Source organism: Stenella coeruleoalba, assembly GCF_951394435.1.
Source record: "Stenella coeruleoalba genome assembly, chromosome: 1".
Lineage (NCBI taxonomy): Eukaryota > Metazoa > Chordata > Mammalia > Artiodactyla > Delphinidae > Stenella > Stenella coeruleoalba.
The window spans coordinates 147,658,693-147,679,507 of record NC_137169.1 but is presented as its reverse complement, the minus strand read 5'-3'; the positions used below and the strand labels follow the sequence as shown (position 1 = coordinate 147,679,507).

Here is a 20,815-nt window from a genome sequence, read left to right as displayed (position 1 = left end):
GTAACTTGAAAGCAGCTGAGAACTGAGTCTTAGGGAAGGACAGCATTAGGGGAATGGGAAATATGACTTTGGAAAAAGAGGAATCAGGAAAGAAGACTGAGAAGAATTGGTCTTAGTTGAGAAAATAGAGGAGAAAATGGTGGAGTTGGGAGAATAATCAGCATTGTCAGATGTCACAGAGAAATCATTATAGGATTCAAACTGAAAAGGTTCTGCTGGATTTGGCAATTAAAAGGTTATTTGTCATCTTAAAGAGAATATTTTCTGCATATGAATGGGAATGGGAAAGCCAAAAAAATTTTTAAGAACTTCTTTTAAGCACTCAAATTTCTTTTAAAATTTGATGATACATTTCAGTGGTAATGTAAGAATAAAGACTTGCATTTTCTTGGGCCTATATAATAATGATAGATAACTTTATAACTATGACTTTACTTGAAAGAGTTTTGTTACTTACAGATTGTTAAACCTTTTCTTCTGTACGTAGCCTTCAAGATGCCAAAATCATGATTCAATTATCAAATTATTTGTAGAGAGAATAGATAGGTGTTCACCTGCTTTTCTTTGATCCTGGCTCTTCTAGATGAGAGAAAAGAACCTCTTGGGTTTGAGGGTCCTGTCAGTTATGTAAGTGTAACCATCTTTCTATCATTTTACACTTGGGATCTCTTTCTATTCCTCTACTCCAGTGAGAACATTCTTATGAAGTAGTTAAGAGCATTTGTGACTCATGTGACGGATATTGGTCAGCAGATGTATCCACACCTCCCCTGACATTTGTGGGGATTTGAATCTGCAGCTTCTGTTTCGCTTCGCCTACACTTCAAAAACCTAAAGTGCAAAAAGAACCAGGCCTATTTCTGTATATGTTAGGCCCAATTCAGATCATATTTTGTATACTTTCTCCCAGACATTTTTAGATTAGATTTAGATGAAAATGGTAGACAATCTTAAAGGAGAAAGGAAACCACAGAAGATCAATCTGTAGTCTTTGGTTGAAAAAGGAGGAAGGGACATGTTTTCCTTTGTTTGAGGTGGTTAAGTGTGTGGGCTTACATACGTTTTAGGCCTTCCTTATGCCGGGTAATGTAGGTCATACTTAATATCAGCTAGATAGAAAAGTCATTGTTTCTTTCTTATGAATTCTTTAAGTTCTACCTCATATCTGCATTATACTTTGTCTCCCCCCGACCAAAAAAAATAAAACATATTTTTAAACCTAACAGGTGATTAGGGAATAGTTCATAGTTCATATACTCCTGAGGTTTTATTAATTCAGAAGATTAGGAGAGTTTCCATCAAATCAAATAGATATCATTTTAGGAACAGAGAGACTTCTTTTTCAGCCATGGAATACACTAGGTATGTGGAATGAATCATTAGGCAACGTATTACATGAAATGTGTAATTGTATTCCCTGTTGGACAAGCAGAGACCAATTTGTACTATCTTTATAACATTATCATATCTATCTATGATCTTGATACCCGTTAGTTGTTTTCACTGAAAAATATTGCTGACTGCAGATGATCATAGTGGCTTAGTCAAAACATTTTCATATTCTTGAATTAAATGACTCAGATATTATATACATGTATTTTGGGGTTTTTTAAAGTTTTTTTTGAGGTGGACCTTTTCTTTTAAAGTCTTTATTGAATTTGTTACAATATTGCTTCTGTTTTATGTTTTGGTTTTTTGGCTGCGAGGCACATGGGATCTTAGCTACCCGGCCAGGGATCGAACCCACACCCCATGCATTGGAAGGTGCAGTCTTAACCACTGGACCACCAGGGAAGTCCCCTGTATTTTGGTTTTTAATTAATTTAAATCAAATAATACTGCATATAGTTAAAATAAAACTCAAGTAGTATCAAAAAGATTATATTGAAATTAGTCCCTCTGTAATACCTCTTCTGCCCGCTGCCCCAGTGGCAGCCACATTCAACTTCTTTATGCTGTTTTTCTTGTTGTTGCTTTTTAACCCCATATCTCTAATGTCCTGATATCTAAGCCTATTATTTCTTGATTTATAAATTTTAGACATATAATATATGCATTTTAGAATTATTTTTTGTTTTTTTTAATCAAGAAGAGTTGTTGAATTTAGTAAATACTTTTTTTAATAAAATAAGAATAGGTAGATGCTTCCTCAACGTGCTGTATGTGCCTGTATCTTATACCTCAAAAGTCAGCATCATGCTAAATAGGTAACTTACTAAAGTCAAAACAAGACAAAGATGTTCATTGTCACCAATATTATTTTACATTGTAGTAGAAATACTAGCCAGTAAGGCAAAAGAAAAAAATTAAAAGTGTAAGAATAGTAACATTTATAGATGATATTCATAGATTATATTATTTTATACCTGGAAAATCAAAGAGAATTAACCTAAAAACTACTTACAAATGGCAAGAAAGTTCAAGAAGGATATCAAGAGCTTTTGTTGTCTAATTAATTGAGTAAATATTTATCGCATACTACTATGTGTCAGGCTCTTTTCCATGTGCTGGGAACCTAGTAGAGAACAAAATTCCTATCTTTGTGGAATTTATAATGTAGCAAGGAACAATAATTATGAAGAGATATAGTAGAAGAAAAGACTCTAGGTATGATATCTAAAAATATGGACTACTTAGGGATATATTTATTAAGAAATATATAGCATATTAACATAAATATACAGTGAGGAAGACAAGCCCTACCAGATATTAAAATATCTGTATTTAATAATTAAAAGTATATTACCACTGTGTGTAAAGACAGACTAATGGAACTGAATTGAAAGTCTTATAGTAGATCCAAATACTTACAAGTGTTAACATCTGATGAAGGTTGCGTCTTAAATAGGAGGTTCAATGAATGGTGTGTGGGAAAAATAAAATTGGATCATACCTTCCAAGGTGTACCAGGAAGAATTCCAAATGGATTAAACATTGAATCATATGCAGTAATGATCATAGCAGAGTATGGTTTCTGGAGCCAGACTGCCTGAGTTTAAATCCTGATTCCAATCACTATGTGACCTTGAGCATTAACTGTGTGGCTTAGTTTCCTCATCTCTAAAGGGGGAAAATAATTGTACCTACCTTGCAGTGTTGTTGTGAACATTAAATAAGTAAAGCACATAAAGTATTTAGAACACTGCATGGAAATTAGAAGGTACTAAATAAGCATTAGGTGTTATTTTTTATCAAGATATAAGAAAAGATACAGGGCTTCCCTGGTGGCACAGTGGTTGAGAGTCCGCCTACCGATGCAGGGGACGCGGGTTCGTGCCCCGGTCCGGGAAGATCCCACATGTCGCGAAGCAGCTGGGCCCGTGATCCATGGCCGCTGAGCCTGCGCGTCCCGAGCCTGTGCTCCGCAACAGGAGAGACCACAGCAGTGAGAGGCCCGCGTACCGCAAAAAAAAAAAAAAAAAAAAAAAGATACAAAGAAATAATATTAGGAATATAACTATATATCGTAGATTAAACAAATAATAATAGAATACAGTGAACAACTGTATTCCAATAAATTTGAAAATGTGTATGAAATGTATATTAGAAAATATAAATGGCTATAACTTACTCAAGAAGAAATAGAAATTATTTCAATAAACTAAGAATGTTTAAAAAAACTGAATCTGTAATGGAAAGTTCTCCCTCCACAAGACTGCAGTCTTATATGTTTTAAAGGTACTTCTTGTCTTCACCCCTTTTATTTTTATAAATTGAAATACATATGATAAAGTCCACAAGTGTTAAATGGGCAGTGATGATTTTTGACAATGTATATACCTGTGTAACCACAATCCCAAATCAAGATGTAGAATGTTTCCATCACTCTAAAAGTTTCCTTGTGCTCTTTTCCAGTTAACGTCTTCTATCTCTCCATCACCAGTTGTTTTGCTTTCTATCACCATAGCTTAGTTTTACCTGTTCTAGAACTTCTTATAAATGGAATCATACGTCATATTTTTTTTTGTCTGATGTCTTTTGATCAACATAAAGTTTTTGAGATTCATCCAATTTGATGTAGTATCAACAGATCTTTCCTTATTGCTAGAGTAGTCTTCCACTGTGTAAATATGTGACAGTTTATCCACCCACCTGCTGATGGTCATTTGAGTTTTTTCCAGTTTTGAACTGTTACGAATATAGCTCCTATGAACAGCCTTTTACCCACGTGGCTTTATAGATGAGTTCTCTTTTATTTTTAAGAAAGGAATAATTGGGAACTTCCCTGGTGGTCCAGTGGTTAAGAATCCGTGCTTCCATTGCAGAGGGTACGGGTTTGATCCCTGGCCAGGGAACTAAGATCCTGAATGCCGTGTGGTGCGGCCAAAAAAAGGAAAGGAATAATTGAATTCTGTATAAATTTCTTTTGAAATTTTGATAAGCCATTTATCTCACTTTATGAAGATAGTAAAACCTTAACAACAAAATTTGACAAGGGTAGTACAAGAAGAGAATGTTACATAGCACAATATCACTTATGAATATAAAATAAAAGTTTTAAAAATAACTTTTAATTAATTATTTTAGGCTGCATCTGGTCTTAGTTGCGGCACATGGGATCTTCACTGCAGCATGCGGGATCTTTCGTTGTGGCGCGTGGGCTTCTCTCTAGTTGTGGCATGCGGGTTTTTCTCTCTCTAGTTGTGGTGCGCGTGCTTCAGAGCGTGTGGGCTTTGTAGTTTGCAACATGCGGGCTCTCTAGTTGAGGTGCGTAAGTTCAGTAGTTGTGGCGCGTGGGCTAATTTGCCCCGTGGCATGTGGGATCTTAGTTCCCCAACCAGGGATCGAACCCTCATCCCCTGCACTGGAAGGCAGATTCTTTACCACTGGACCACCAGGGGAGTCCCTAAAAATAAAAGTTTTAAAATATCAAATTCAGGGGCTTCCCTGGTGGCGCAGTGGTTGAGAGTCCACCTGCTGATGCAGGGGACACGGGTTCGTGCCCCGGTCCGGGAGGATCCCACGTGCCGTGGAGCGGCTGGGCCCGTGGGCCATGGCCGCTGGGCCTGTGTGTCTGGAGCCTCTGCTGCACAGTGGGAGAGTCCACAGCAGTGAGAGGCCTGCGTGACGAAAAAAAAAAAATCAAATTCAGCAGTGTATATATTATGAGTGCTAAGACAAACGTATTTTTCAATTTAATATCTCTGTAATTTTTAAATAAATGGCTTCTAAAATTATAGTAGTCAATTTATTCTCTCTTTTAGTGGCACATGCCATAATGGTGCATCTTTCCAGTGAGTGGAGTTTTAGATTCAGTGATAGATGGCACATTAAAAAAAAAAGTATGGCCATGTAGGTTTTATTCCAGGATGCAAGGGAGTTTCAACATTAGAAAATCTATTAGAGTAACACACTATATTAATAGGTTAAAAGAGGAAAATAAACTCAACACCAAAAATGACAACAAAATTGAATATCCACTCCTGATACTTTTAGCAATTTGGGAGGAGAAGGTAATTCTCCTAATATTGAGTTTCTACTGGAAATATAAACCAAAGCTCACACTTAATGGTGAACTATGAGAAACATTCCCATGAAAACTGGAAGCAAAATGAGAATGCTTCTATGAAGAAAATCCTATTCACAATAGCAACAAAACTCTGAGGTATCCAAGACTATCAATAGCAAAAGATGTGTAAGCTCTCTGTGGAAAAATATTCAATATTATTGAAGGACATAAAAGAAGACTCATAACTAATATATAAGGTATTTATATACATTAATTAAGATATGTATCTATAATGTTAATTAACTTGATACATGGATGGGAAAAGTCATATTGCAAAGATATAATTTCTCTTCAGATTAATCTGTGAAGTCATTGTGATTCCCATCAAAATCTCAGTAGGTTTTATGGAACATATTAAGCTAATTCTAGCATTTATCTGGAAGAGCCATGGCAATTTAAAAACATGGTCTACTGGTATAGAGAGGTCATTATAGAGCTCTCATAATTAAGACAGTAGTCTAGGTATAGATGGGTGAGCATACCTCTGTTTGCCTGTGACAGTTCCAGTTCATGCCTATTGTCCTGGTCATTGTTAATAGGCTCCCTTTCATTCTAAAGATTTTTGATTAAAATTGCATGGAAGTCCTGAAACAGATCCACTTGATTTCTGACCGAGGTGCTATTAGAAATCAGTAGTGAAAGGATGTCATTCAATAAATGGTATTGGGACAGAAAGAAATATAGTGTGGCCTTTATCTTACACTACACAGAAAAATTAATTCCAGGGAGATTAAAGACTTGAAATGAAAAGTAAAACTTTAAAACTTTTAAAAGAAAATATAGGACACTATCCTTATGAGCCCTGGAAGGAGAGGATAAGGGACATTTCTTAGGACAAAAAATGCAAATTTTGAGAGTAGAATGATGGTTGACAGGAGCTGGGGGTATGGGAAATAGGGAGAAGTTGGTCAAAGAGTACAAACTTTAGGTTATAAGATGAATAAGGTCTGAGGAGCTAATGTATAGCATGGTTATTATAGTTGATAATATTGTATTGCTAAGAGAGTAGAATGGAAGTGTTCACACCAAAAAAAAAAAAAGTAAATATGTGAGATGAGATAATGGATATGTTAACTCAGTGGTGGGGATCTTTTCACAATGTGATGTACATCAGATTAATCATCATGTTGTACTTTAAATATATTACAATTTTATTTGTCAATTATACCTCAGTAAAGCTGAAAAAAGTGAAAAAAGACAAAAAATACAAATTATAAATTATAAGACTATATTAGCATTAAACAATGTTTTTACGAGTAAGAAAGACACTATAAACAACGTGGAAAAACAAGCCCACATGCGGAGAGAAGAGATTTGTAACACATGTACTTAAATCTGAGGAAATGAAATTCCTGAAGATTAACCAAAAACAAACAGCACACACACAGTATAAAAAAATGGCACGGGATTTTAACTGGCATTTTACCGAAGAGGAATCTAAGATGACCATTGATAATGTAAAAAAGAGTCTTAACCTTAGTAGTAATCCTGCTAGTAAAGTTGAAGATGTACATGTCTTTTATCATAGCAATTCCACTTCTAGATAGCCTAGGGAAATGTTCCCATATGGGTACAAGGAGGTATTTGTAAAAATATTCATTTCGGAATTTTGTGTAATAGCAAAATAAAAATCTAAAACAATTTAAAATTGTTGGAAACAATCTAAATTCCATAATCAGGAGCATTGATAGATAAATTGGATCTGTGAAAATATTCCATATAGCATTTAAATTAATGAACTAGAACAATATGTATCAACCTGGATAAATTTTAGAAACATAACATTAGAATAAAACCAAGTTGCAAAAGGCTACACACAGTTTGGTATCAATTATAAAGTTTAAAGACATTCAGAAAAATATATAGTCTTATGGTTACATATAAATGTACTAATAATATAAAATATGCATGATATAGTAAACACCAAATTCAGGATTGTGGTTGCTAACCTCTGGGGAGTGGAGGAAGGGGGTGGTATCAGGAAGGGTAATGAGATACTTGGGGAGTGGCAGTATTATCTATAATGTCTTGTTAAATATTTTACATTTTATTAATTGTTACAAGTGTATAAATACAATTTATTTCTCTTATTAAGTTTTAATATTTCCTGGTTTTTACATAGACAAAAATATTACTGATGTTTATAAATCCTGTCTTTGTAATTCCTTTAGTCTCCTTTAAAATCTGAGAATTCTACCAGTAGCAGTTATGTATAATGACTATGCAGTTTAATATTTAAAAAAATAAAGAATAAAATACAGTTTTCCCCTTATCTAAAAATGGTCTAGGTAATTTCTAAGGTTCCTTCCAGCACTAAAGTGTACTTCTTTGATGTTTCTGAACAAGAGAAAAATCTTTTCTTAATATAGCATTTCTGAGAGTTGAGGTTATAAATTCAAATATGGAGGACTATGAAGACAATTCCTATGCAGGCTGCTGTTTTCAGTCTGTCTATCTGCCTGTCTGTATTAAGCAGTCATCTATCATCTGTAACAGGGGTCGGCAAACTTTTTCTGTAAAGGGCCAGATAGGAAATATTTTAGGCTTTGAAGGCTATAGTCTGTCAGAACTATTGAACTCTGCCTTTTTAGTGGGTTAGCTGCCACAAAGGTTTGCAACATTTTTTTTATTCAAATGTAAAAACAAACACAAAAACTGGCATGATTTAGTTTGTTATTAGTTAGATTTGGATATCTTACAAGCCTTTGACTTAACATCTGTAAATAGCTTTATATAATAATATAGATCACTATTAAGTAGTTTCAATCATTTTCTGAATCAGCTTTGTGAAGCAATTCTTTTTGTGTTGTCATGACCTGCAGTAATTGAAAATGTATTTATTTACATTTATGTTCAGGGTCTAGGAAGTATATTTTTCCCTGTTCAGTTTCATGGGCTAGAAGGTAGTATGTTTTGTGGGTATCAAGTAATTACGGCTCTTCTCTGTATGCAGAAAGTAGGCCTACCATGGCCACATTGGAATCTGTGCAAATCTAAAGGAAGAATGGTAAGATTTAACCTCAATGAAAATTACCACAGTACTTTTTATCTCCAGAACACTGAAATTGCATGTGTTTAAAAAAGTTTTAATATGAATCAGAGCTAGGATTTGAACCCATAAAGAAATAGTCTAAAGAAATATATGTTCTTAGAGTATTAATTTTAAAAGAAGTTGAGATTGTCAGACAAAATGGTTATCTTACCAAGTAACTGATTGTGTTTATTTTTCCCAACTAAAAATTGAGTGCGTCTGTTTTTTTCAGGGACATCAAACCTGACAATATATTGATGGATATGAATGGACATATTCGGTTAGCAGATTTTGGTTCATGTCTGAAGCTGATGGAAGATGGAACGGTAAATAAAGATAAACCTTAAATTGTTTGACCCACAGACATCTTCCTTACTGCTTGTTTTCTTTATCTGTTTTAGAAGCCATCTATTTATATTATCTATCAAACATCCTTCCATCCATTTGTCTTTCTGTGCTTTACTTCCCTCCACTTAGGCATACTTACTCATAATAGGGCTTGTCTAAAAAGTCATATACCATTTTCAACTGCTTATATTAATGATCTTAAGATTTATACACTATACCTTTTATGAGACTCTTGTTTGTTCCTTTTTTAGCTGAACTGTTTATTATTGTACTTGAGATATTTCCACAGTTCCGGAGGAGTGAAGAAAATAAATCCCACATGGAAAACGAATATGTGACTTCTTCACTTTCATTTCTTTTCTCTTTCTTTACTAGTTGTCTGGTTTTCCTGAGGGACAGTGTTCAACAAGTGAATGCTTTTATCAGAAAGTCCAATAGGCTGATTCAGTTTTATGTTACCATTTACTTTAGTTCTGCTAACCCTAGGCCCCTCCGTTATATTCTCTCACTTACTTAAAAGTTTACATGCCCCAGTTGTTTTCCCTGTTTGTTATTGTTGTTGTTATTGTTGTAGTATTTACCTCAATTTCCTGGTTGTATAGCATACATCCAAATATATATCATTTTAATTGGCAGAAACTTTTTGGAGAGTAATTTAGTATAATACATTGCAAAAGCCACGAAAATGTCACATTATTCTGGACCAGCAATTTGACTTCTGAAAATTTATCCTAAGGAGATAACTTTTTTTCAAAGGATTATATGACTTCTGCCTCTAGCCATTGGTGGAGGGAGTAATTGATACCAAATTGTTCTTTCACTATAAATAACTGTAAAACTGGATTTGAAACAACTGTTTTTAGGCAGTGGACAACAGGCAACACAAGACTGTTATCTCTGAGAGAAGTTAATTCATGAGGTATGCCTCACCATTTCCCAGGATTGGGACAGGTTGCTGACTCTGATGCACAAAGCTAGAGTTAAAGCAGAGTTTAACCGTCTTACAGAGCTGAGGAGGAGGAGATCAGAGTTGGGTTAGCTGAGGCAGCTGGAATCTGCAGGGCTTACCATTGGAAAGGAGGGAGTTGTGCATAGAGAGGGCCTAAAATATCCATATGGGGCTATCTCATGACGGTTGGTCTGTACATATGTCGTACAGTTGTCCCTTGGTATCTGTGGGGGATAGGTTCCAGGACTCCCCCCCTGCCATGGATAGTAAAATCTGCAGATGCTCAAGTAAGTCCCTGATATAAAATGATGTAGTATTTTCATATAACCCATGCACATCCTCCTGTATACTTTATATCATCTCTAGATTACTTATAATACCTAATACAATGTAAATTCTATATAAATAGTTGTAAATACAATGTAAATGCTATGTAAATAGTTGCCAGCGTGTGACAGATTCAAGTTTTGCTTTGGGGAACTTTCTGGAAAATTTTTTAAAAAATATTTTTGATCCATGATTGGTTGAATCTGCAAATGTGGAACCAGCAGATATGGAGGGACAACTGTATAAGAACATATGAGAATTACCAAAGAGTAGATGCTATCCATTTGAAAATCGAGCAGATTACTCGAAATCAAGCAGCGCTGGAGGAGACACAGCACTAGGGGGCATTGGAATATTGGCTAGTTAAGATGTTTGTAACATGTAAGACTTACTCTAAGCCTATCTAACAGCCTAAAACCAAGTCCTGATAAGATCAACGGAGTTTGAAAGTGGTCCTACAAATAAAGGGGTTGAGATGAATCTTAGGTTTTCTATAAATTGCCTTTAAAGGGTATAAGTGTAAGCCAGCCCATGTTCAAGGAGATCAGTTAGCATTTTTTTATCTGCTTAAAGGAGAATTTAATATTCTTCAGAGGAAGATAATAGAATTCATACTGTCCACAATGTTTTATTGACAGTGGCCAGCATTCAGTCAAAAATCACTAGACCAAACAAAAATAGAGGGTAGGGTAAGTGATTGTGATACAGAATTGAAAAATAAAAGTAGTCAGTAAAAACCTGGCTAGCACAGACGTTGGAGTTGCCAGACAGAGACTTAATGAAACTATCATATATATGTTGAAAGAATCAAAGGAAGATAATAGTCTTAAAGATTACACAGATGAGGAATCTCTGCAGAAAAATAAATCAAACGGATCTTTTAGAACTTGAAAATTATAGTAATCGAAATAAAAAATTCACAGGAGGAGGTTAAGAGTAGATTAGAAATGAGAGAAGAAAGAGCCAGTGAATTTGAAGACAGATTAATAGAGATTAAACAGTCTGAAGAACAGAGAGGAAAAGATTGAAACAAAATCAACATAGGCTCAGATATCCATACAGTTAGAATCCTAGTAAAAGTGTGATAGTAACAGAAAACATTTGTAAGAATTAATGGCTCAAACTTACCAAATGTGATGAAAAACACAGATATAAAATCCAAGCATAGGGCTTCCCTGGTGGCGCAGTGGTTGAGAGTCCACCTGCCGATGCAGGGGACATGGGTTCGTGCCCCGGTCCAGGAAGATCCCACATGCCGCGGAGCGGCTGGGCCCGTGAGCCATGGCCGCTGAGCCTGCGCGTCTGGAGCCTGTGCTCCGCAACGGGAGAGGCCACAACAGTGAGAGGCCCGCGTACCACAAAAAAAAAAAAAAAAAAAAAAAAATTCCTAGCATATCTCAAGGTAATAAACGGAACCACACCTGGCTACATCACAGTTAAACTGCTGAAACTTAAAGAAAAAAAATTGAAAGCAGCCAGAAGAAAAAACACGTTACATACTGTGGGAAAAGGGTAAAAATAACCACTGAACTCTCATCAGAAGTCATGGAATGATATCTTTAAAGTGCTGAAAGAAAGAAAAAAAAGTCTGTAAATCAAGAATTCTATATCAAACAAAAATATTCTTCAAAAATGAAGGTGAATTAAAGACATTTTCAGGTAAATGAAAGAGGCCTAGATGCTAAAGAATGTCCTTCACACCAAAGGAAATGACACCATTTGGATACTTAGCTATATGATAAAGCATATCAGATACGATAAATAAGATTTACAGGATAAAGGAAAAAGATTATATTAATCTTTCTTTTAAAATTTATATAAAAGGTATCTGACTATTAAAAGCGAAAATAAAATTGTAATATGGGGCTTGTGACATAGGTAGAAGTAATAGATATGACAGTAGTCACACAAACAATGTAAGACCGGTGTATGTAATTATTCTGCTCTAAGGTAACTGCATGTGTTTGAAGTATATAGTGGGAAGTGGATAGTGCCAGGTATGACATGAGAGGGAGAGAAATAGCATGGTGGTCTAAGTTGAGAAAACACAGATTAAAGTCAGGTAGGCTGTGGTATCAGAAAGTTGTGGTCCACAATTCCAGAAAAGAGAGAGCTACACTGAGAAAGAATTCCAGGGGAAGAGATAGTGTTTCCTCAGTCCTGCATGTTATAAGCCCCTTAAAGTTGGGGCTCCTCCTATGGAGCCTGGTGTTCAGTCCTCCAAGTCCCTGTGCATTCCAGAATGCATTGAGTACTGTTTCTGTCTATATGAGTTGCCCCTGATCAGATTTATTCCTAAAATTCTAGTATGTCTTCCTAGTCATTCATTTTTTATTAATGATCTCAAATAATTTTCCTGGACATGATAGCATATTGGTCCTCCATTTAGAAAATTATAATGAAGAACCTTCTTTTTTCTTTTCCTTTCTACTTTATTTTTTATGTGACGTATACATGTTTTAGGAAGACATGAGAAGAAACAGCATTCCTTTGTCCTGGTTCTTTCCCACCTCCAACTGTCTTTTTCTGCAAGCAGACACATAAAAATCTTTTAGCTCTTTCTTCCGTTGTTTCTTCTACTTATGTATTTTTTATTATTGTATTCATGCTACTGCCTCTTGTTATTTAGTTTTAGATATTATCTATTAATTTCCTACCATGGAAGATGAGGATACAGGTCTTTTATACCTGTCTCAACCAACCCTTACACTTCCTCTTTATCTTCCCAGTGTTGTAATTATCACATAATCTTTCATTAAATCCTGTTCAGTTTTTTAATAATTATATAAATATTATTCATAGCTGTGCCATATTATTTATTTTAATTACCTTTCTTTTCTTGGACAGCTCTTTGTTCTCCCTGAAGTAAGTGACCCCTTTACTTTGCTTAGTTTTTCTGTATAATTCTCACTAGTTTATCCCCAGACTCTCTACCACACATTAAGAAATTGAGCAATTCCTTTCTCTCTTAGACACAGTGAATAACTTAGTGGCTCCTTTGTCTGGAGGCGTGCATACTCTCATTCTAGTCTAGACTGTCCTATAGGCCTACTGGAGATAGGCCTATCTCCTATCTCCAGTTCTCTGATGAGAACTGTCATCCTAGACATACCTTTCCTTATCATCATGGAATTTGTGTGTCGCTCTCTAGTAATGGATCCTCTGTTTCCTGGATCCATGTCTGTCTTTCATCTCATTTGGTGGTAGCTGCCTAAGAAAGGTTCCAGTGGAAGTAAATATTTCATAATCTTGCATGTCTGAAAAATGCCTTCATTTCTTCTCTCATACTTGATTGATAATTTATCTAGACTGGACATGGTATGATGGATTTGAACTTATTTTTCTCTTAGAATTTAGAAGACATTGCATTGTGTTCTAATTTACTGTTGTGACATCTGATGCCGTCCTAATTCTCAGTACTTCTGTTATAACCTTCGCCCCTTATTTGGAAGCTTTTAGGATGTTCTGTTTATTTCCGGTGTTCTGAAATGTTGTGATTATATAACTCTGTGTGGATCATCATTTATTATTATTGAAGCAGTTGCTTCAATTTTAACCTTTCCCAAAGTTTGTGACTTTCCAAATTAAGTTTCAACTTGCTTTTTAGGTCTCACGTCTGAGTCAAAATTATACCGTCTTAATCACTATACCTTTGTAAGAAGTCAGTTTCTGTGAGAGGGTGTCCTGCTGTCATTCCTTTTCTGTCTCTAAAATTGTTTTGGCTATTCTTGGCCACTTGTTTTTCCATATGATTGTTAGGATTATATTACTAGTTTATATACATACATACAGACATATACAAACACGCTTTCACATATACAAGCTTGTAGACCTGCACTGAATTTAGAGATTAATTATGGGAAAATTTTTTTCTATAACATGAAGTCTTCCCATCTGTGAATATGGTATCTCCATTGTTTTAGGTTTTCTTTTATGTCTGTTAATGAAGTTTTATAATAATGTTCAGGTAAAGGTAAACCTATTACCTTTATTTGTTAGATTTTTTCCTAGACACTTCATGGATTTTTTTTTTTTTTTTGGCTATTATAAATGGATAACTTTTAAAAATTTGCATTTTAATAGCTTGTTGCTCTTCTTTAGGACCACAGTTGATTTTTGCGTATTCATCTTGAAACTAGCAAGCTCACTAAATTTTTCTATTAGTTCAAAATAATTTGTAGATTCTATGTGTATATGTATATTTTTCTATATAGACAATCTTATAATCTGCAAATAATGACACAGCCTTGTGTTTTGTCCTTTCCAGTCCTTACACCGTTATTTTGCTATATTTTTTTCTCATCATGCAGTCAGTGACCTTAAACACAATATTAGATAGGTGTAGTAATTGGGAGCTTCTTTGCCTTGTTCCTGACTTTATTGGTGTTTTTTCTGTAGTTTCAAATTAAGTATGATGTTTGCTGTAATCTTTTGGTATATATTCTTCATCAGATTAAGGAGATTTCTATTTCTGATTACCAAGAGTTTGTTATGGTTTTTAATACTGTGTAATCAAGTGATTTTTCTGCATCCATTGAGATAATACCAGGGTGTTTTTCCTTCAGTCTGTTAATACGATGAATGACATAGATCGTCCAATGTTAAATCATCCATTCTTTGGATATAAACATAACTTTATCATCAAGTTATACTGATATAGTTGAACAAACTGCTAGATTGACCATGCTAAAATTCTATATTGAATTGTTACCTGAGATTCATACCTGACATTGATCATATCTGAGCTTGCAGTATAATTTTCCTTCTCAAATTTTTCTTATCTATCTTGTTTTGTATTTAGGTTATTTTAGCCTTATAAAATAAACAGGGGAGCCATATCCGCTGCCCTTACCCATTTTGGGTTTAGAACAGTTATATAATACTGGGGTTATCTGTTCCTTTTTTTTTTGCGGTATGTGGGCCTCTCACTGTTGTGGCCTCTCCCCTTGCGGAGCACAAGCTCCAGACGCACAGGCTCAGCGGCCATGGCTCATGGGCCTAGCCGCTCCGTGGCATGTGGGATCTTCCCGGACTGGGGCACGAACCCGTGTCCCCTGCATCGGCAGGTGGACTCTCAACCACTGCGCCACCAGGGAAGCCCTCTATTTTTTATATAATTGGTAGAACTCACTTTTAAATCACCTTTGCTTTGGTGAGGTTTTGTTTTCTTCTGTTTTATTTTGTTTGTTTTCCAGGTAGATTTTATACTATTGATTCAAATTTTTTAATGGTTATAGGTCTCTTTGGTTTTCTATTTCTTCCTGAGTCAGTTTTGGTAAGTTATATTTTTTTCTATGAAAATTATCTATTTTCTCTGAGTTTTCAATTTTATTGGTATAAAGTTGTTCAGATTGCACTCTTTCTAGTTTTAAAATCTCTGTTACATGTGTAGTTTTGCCCTTTTATCATTCCTGATGTTGTTTATTTGTGCTTTACTTTTCTTCATAAGTTTTGACATAGAGTATTTTACTAAATATTTTCCAGCTTTAGTTAGAACTCTTCTGTGGACCATTAATTATTTAGACGTGTGCCTTTTAGTATTCATAGTGTTATGTTTACTTATTTGGCTGTTTATAGAAAGTTTTCTTTTACTGGAGAGTGGATCTATTTGTTATCAGTTTTTTAGCATTTGTCAAGATTGCTTTTAATTTTGTAACAGGCCAATTGTTATAACTGTTACATGTTTGTTTGAAAATAATACATTTTTTCCTAACTTTTGGGTGCAGGTTTCTATATATGTCCGTAAGATTACAGTTATTAACTTCGTTGTTCAAAATTTTAATATTCTTACCAGTTTTATTTCTTTCTGATCTATTATTTATTATTTAAAAGTCCTTATTATGATGTTGAATTTATTAATTTTCCCTTGAACTTATCAATGTTTTCACAACTCTTTTGTAGCTATGTTGTTAGTTACGTATTATTCAGAATTGCTCTTCCAGGGTATTTTCTAATTATGTTAATAAATCTTTAAAAATCATAATAATCATCTTGGCCTTAGAATCTAATTTGACTGATATTAATACAGCTACCTGAACCTTCTTTTGTTTAACATATGCCTGGTATATCTTTTCCATCCTTTTATTTTTAACCTTTCTTTGTCTTTATGTTTAGGTGCATTAAGCAGATTATTGCTGATTTTTAAAAAATTTGTTCATTTTGGTTTTATTTGTCATCTAGTGTGATGACTCTGTCTTTTGATAGTTGAATTTAATCCATTTATGAATTTCATTATTAATATGTTTGTATTTATTTCTAGTATACTGTCTTGTACTATTTGCTATAGGTTTTGCTTGTTTGTTTGCATGTGTGCTTCTCCCGCACACCCCACTTCTTCCCTTCCTTCTATTGGCTGGGTCAAATTTATTTTTATTTCTTTTTTTCTTCTTTGGAAGTTATACATTCTATTTCAAATATTTTAATGTTTATCTTAAAAATTTTAGCATTTATCCTTTATGTAAAGTCTAGAGACAATCAGTTTCTCCACCATATTCCTAATTAAAGAAAAAACTTAATTTGTCTTATACCATCTACAAAAATTAACTCAAAATAGATCAAAAACCTAAATGTAAGAGCTAAAACTCTAAAACTCTTGGAAGAAAACATAGTGGGCAGGGGAGAAGTTTTATGACTTTTATTTGACAATGATTTCTTGGATGTGACACCAAGCAATAGGCAACAAAAGAAAAAAATAGACAAATTGGACTACACCATCATTAAAAATTTCTGTGCATCAAAGGACACAGTTATCTCAGTGAGAAAGTAGCCAATGGAATGGGAGAAAATAGTTGTAAATCTATGTCTGATAAGAGGTTGCTATCCAGAATATATAAAGAACCCCTACAACTCAGTAACAAACTAACAACCCAATTCAAAATAAGCTAAGGACTTGAAATGCCATTTCTTCTAAGAAGATAGACAAATGGCCAGCAAGCCCATGACAGGATGCTCAGCATCACTAGTCATTAGGGAAATGCACATCTAAACCATAATGAGATAATACCTCACACCTATTAGGATGGCTACTATAAAAAAAAAAAAGTTTTGGCAAAGATGTGGGAAAATTGGAATCCTTGTGTACTGTTGATGGAGATGTAAAAGGCTGTAGCCGCTGTGGAAAACAGTATGGCAGTTCTTCAGAAAACTAAAAATAGAATTACCATATGATCCAGCAGTTCTGCTTCTGGGTACATGCTCCACAGAATTTAAAGCAGGGTCTCAAAGAGATATTTGTTCACCCATGTTCATTGCACGATTATTCCCAAAAGTCAAGGGATGTAAGCAACTCAGGTGTCCATCGTTGGATGAATGGATAAAAAAAAATGTGGTATATACATATACTGGAATATTATTCAGCCTTAAAATTCTGATACATGCTACAACAAGGATAGACCTTCTTAAAAACATGTCAAGTGATATAAGCCAGACACAAAAGAACAAACATTGTACGATTTCACTTACATGAAGTACCTAGAGTAGTCAAATTCATGGAAAGTATAGTGCTGGTTGCCAGGGCCTGGGAGGAGGAGGGAATAGGGGAATTATTGCTTAGTAGATTTTCAGTTTTGCAAGATGAAAAGAGTTTTAGAGATGGTGGTGATGGTTGCACAACAATGTAAATGTACTTAATGCCACTGAACTGTACACTTAGAAATGGTTATAATGGTAAATTTTATATTATGGGTGTTTTACCACAATTAAAAATGATAATTAAAAAGTAAATAAAAATTAGAAAACCAAGAAACTTAGAACATTGTAATCCTAACTGCTCCCTCAGTAACATGTTGTTTTCTAATATTTTAGTTCCATCTTATTTTTCAGCCTTCAAGTAGTTGTTCCTCCTCCTCCATCTCCTTTTTCTGTTGCCCCTGTTCCTCCTCCTCATCTTACTCTTTGTTGTCCTGTTTCTCCTTCTCTTTGTCATTATTTTATCCAATTAATAACCATTTAGATGTATGTTAAAGTTTACTAATATCTTTGTTCATAATTCCCTCTCGTGTCACATTCTTCCATCTAGGTTATATTTCTTTTTTTTTTTTTTTTTTTTTTTGCGGTATGCAGGCCTCTCACTGTTGTGGCCTCTCCCATTGCGGAGCACAGGCTCCAGACGCGCAAGCTCAGCAGCAATGGCTCAGGGGCCCAGCCGCTCCGCGGCATGTGGGATCTTCCCGGCATGTGGGATCTTCCCGGACCGGGTCATGAACCCGCGTCCCCTGCATCGGCAGGCAGACTCTTAACCACTGCGCCACCAGGGAAGCTCTGGGTTATATTTCTTGATTCTGAAATATATCCTTTAGTACTTTTGTTCAACTGAAAAGGGCTGCAAGTGGTAGTTCACTCAATCTTTGTATGAAAATATCTTTATTTAACCCTCATTCCTATATTATAATTTAGGTAGGTAGGGAATATAATATTGACAATTATTTTGTCTCATCACTTTGAAAATACAATTCCATTTTCTTCTGACTGCTGTGTTAGTATTAATAATTCAGCTGTCAGTCTAATTGTCATTCCTTAGTAGAAAAATCTCTCTTTATTCTCTAATGTTTTTAAGATCTCTTGCCTTTGGTGCTCTGCAGTTTAACTACAGTGTGTATAGTAGTGGATCCGATTTCATTTATTTTTTCATATCTTTTATTTCAATGACTACTTTTTTCCATATCTAGGACCTCTCTTTAATTTTTTTTATCTTTTTCTTATGTTTTTGATTTTTTAATATGTCTAATAATTTTAAACATACTTATTTCATGAAGTGGAACTGATAATTGTTAGAGGTCTAATTGTTTGGATTTCTGACTTTTGCTTGTAATAGAATGTCTCCTCATTTTGTTATATTATTGGATTGTGAGCTCATCTTCAATGGCCTTTTCTGTGTGAGAATTATATGTGGCCAAGTTTGAGCATGTGTCCTCCACGGTAGTTTTGAATTTGTTATGCCAGGCTTTCTAGGGGCACCTAACCTGGTGCCAGTGTTTTTGCCAGTTTCTTGGCTTGAGAACTTCTGAACAGCAGAAACCCTGTGAATTAGAATTCCAAATGGTGGGACTATGTGACCTAAAGTTATGAATTTCTAAAGGAGGAAAGTTTTTTCACATATCAGTCACAGTCAAGATAGACAAAATGTCTTAATCTTTCTCTGCTGAGTGGCAGATTTTTATAATTCACCTTTTCCTTACAATATGCCTTTTAGGGTAAAGGTTATATGGGGCAGCCTCTCACTTCAAACATCCTGTAAGTTCAAGGTCTTTCCTTTTGTCCTTATGTATATGTTAAAAGCCAAGTACCTAGACAATGAAAACCAGTATTTCTCCAACTGCACTCCTGCTTCAATGTTTATCGCCCTGGTTCTCAATCATTTCTTGATTACTGGGCCCCTAAGACTGTCTCTTTATTTAAAGGCTCATTTATGTATTTATAAAAATGGTTGTTATATTTTATCTAGTACTTTTAAGAGTTTGTAGTAGAAGAGTTTTCAAATTACTTAATCTCAGTATTGCCAAGGAGGAAGTCTATTCTAATGATTATTAAGAATGGTAATTTAGTCTAGAAAACTCAGAGTATTAACCATTATTTTATCTTGAGAATGTTCATTGCTTGATATGTTCTCTTAAAACATAAAGAACCAATTTTCTTTTACTTTGGAATACCTTACAAGACATGTGCCCAGGATCTTTTTTAGCTGTTGTTTTCTAATTTACATCCAACTGGCCATAATTGTATGCCCAGTTCTTTTTCTCTGTTGGGACTTTATTTTTTGAAGGATATATTTTTTTCCCTTTTATAATTTTTTTAAATACATAAGTAGTTTGCGGGACATTGTTAACATTTATTTCCTTAGGTTTTCATTAAAGTGTTTTAAAATAATCTCCAGTCTGCTCATAGTATTAGCCAGACTTTTTTATTTTTCCCCCTAATTAATTGTAAAGTTTTCACAGTCCCATTTTTCATATTTAAGTGTTGGATAGATAATATCAGTAATAAGAATGTTCTAAAATATATATTCAATTTGTGGTTAGTGGCTGTGGTGTTCAAATCATATTGTTACCCTAAATGTAGTCAATTAAGTAACAGCTATAATAAACGTTCTATAGTGTTAAAAAATCTGGAGAACTTGTTGGTGTGGTGCTTATATAAATTTTAACTTATATGGACAAGGAGGCTAAATTCAGATAATAACGAAGTTGTTGTTATGAAGTAATGCTATGGTATTTTTAAGTAAATGTTTCTAATTTAAAATTATTATTTGTTTCTAATATATTATGGTAGATTACTAAAAATGTGAACTTCTTCAGGTACAGTCCTCAGTGGCTGTTGGAACTCCAGATTATATCTCTCCTGAAATCCTTCAAGCCATGGAAGATGGAAAAGGCAGATATGGACCTGAGTGTGACTGGTGGTCTTTGGGGGTCTGTATGTATGAAATGCTTTATGGAGAAACACCATTTTATGCAGAATCTCTGGTGGAAACATATGGAAAAATCATGAATCACAAAGTTAGTATATTTTACTAATTTTCAAATTAATGTGGTAAATAATACATATAATATTCAATAAAATTAAAATGTGATATTTAAAAAAATGATTTTCCAAGAACAATAAACAATCTAATTTCTATGCTAATAAGGGACATGACAAATATGAGTAATCAAGA

At 34.5% G+C, this 20,815-nt stretch overlaps 1 protein-coding gene across 12 annotated transcripts in view; it reads left to right on the top strand.

Moving 5' to 3' along the window:
- The window catches only part of CDC42BPA (CDC42 binding protein kinase alpha), a 323,830-nt gene that overhangs the window by 148,750 nt on the left and 154,265 nt on the right, over positions 1–20,815 (top strand). For all 12 annotated transcript variants that reach the window (XM_079912211.1, XM_079912203.1, XM_079912202.1 and 9 more), the window contains 2 exons: positions 8,773–8,866; positions 20,457–20,657. In XM_079912211.1, coding sequence (XP_079768337.1) covers positions 8,773–8,866; positions 20,457–20,657 — 295 coding nt within the window. The remainder of the gene's footprint in view (positions 1–8,772; positions 8,867–20,456; positions 20,658–20,815) is intronic.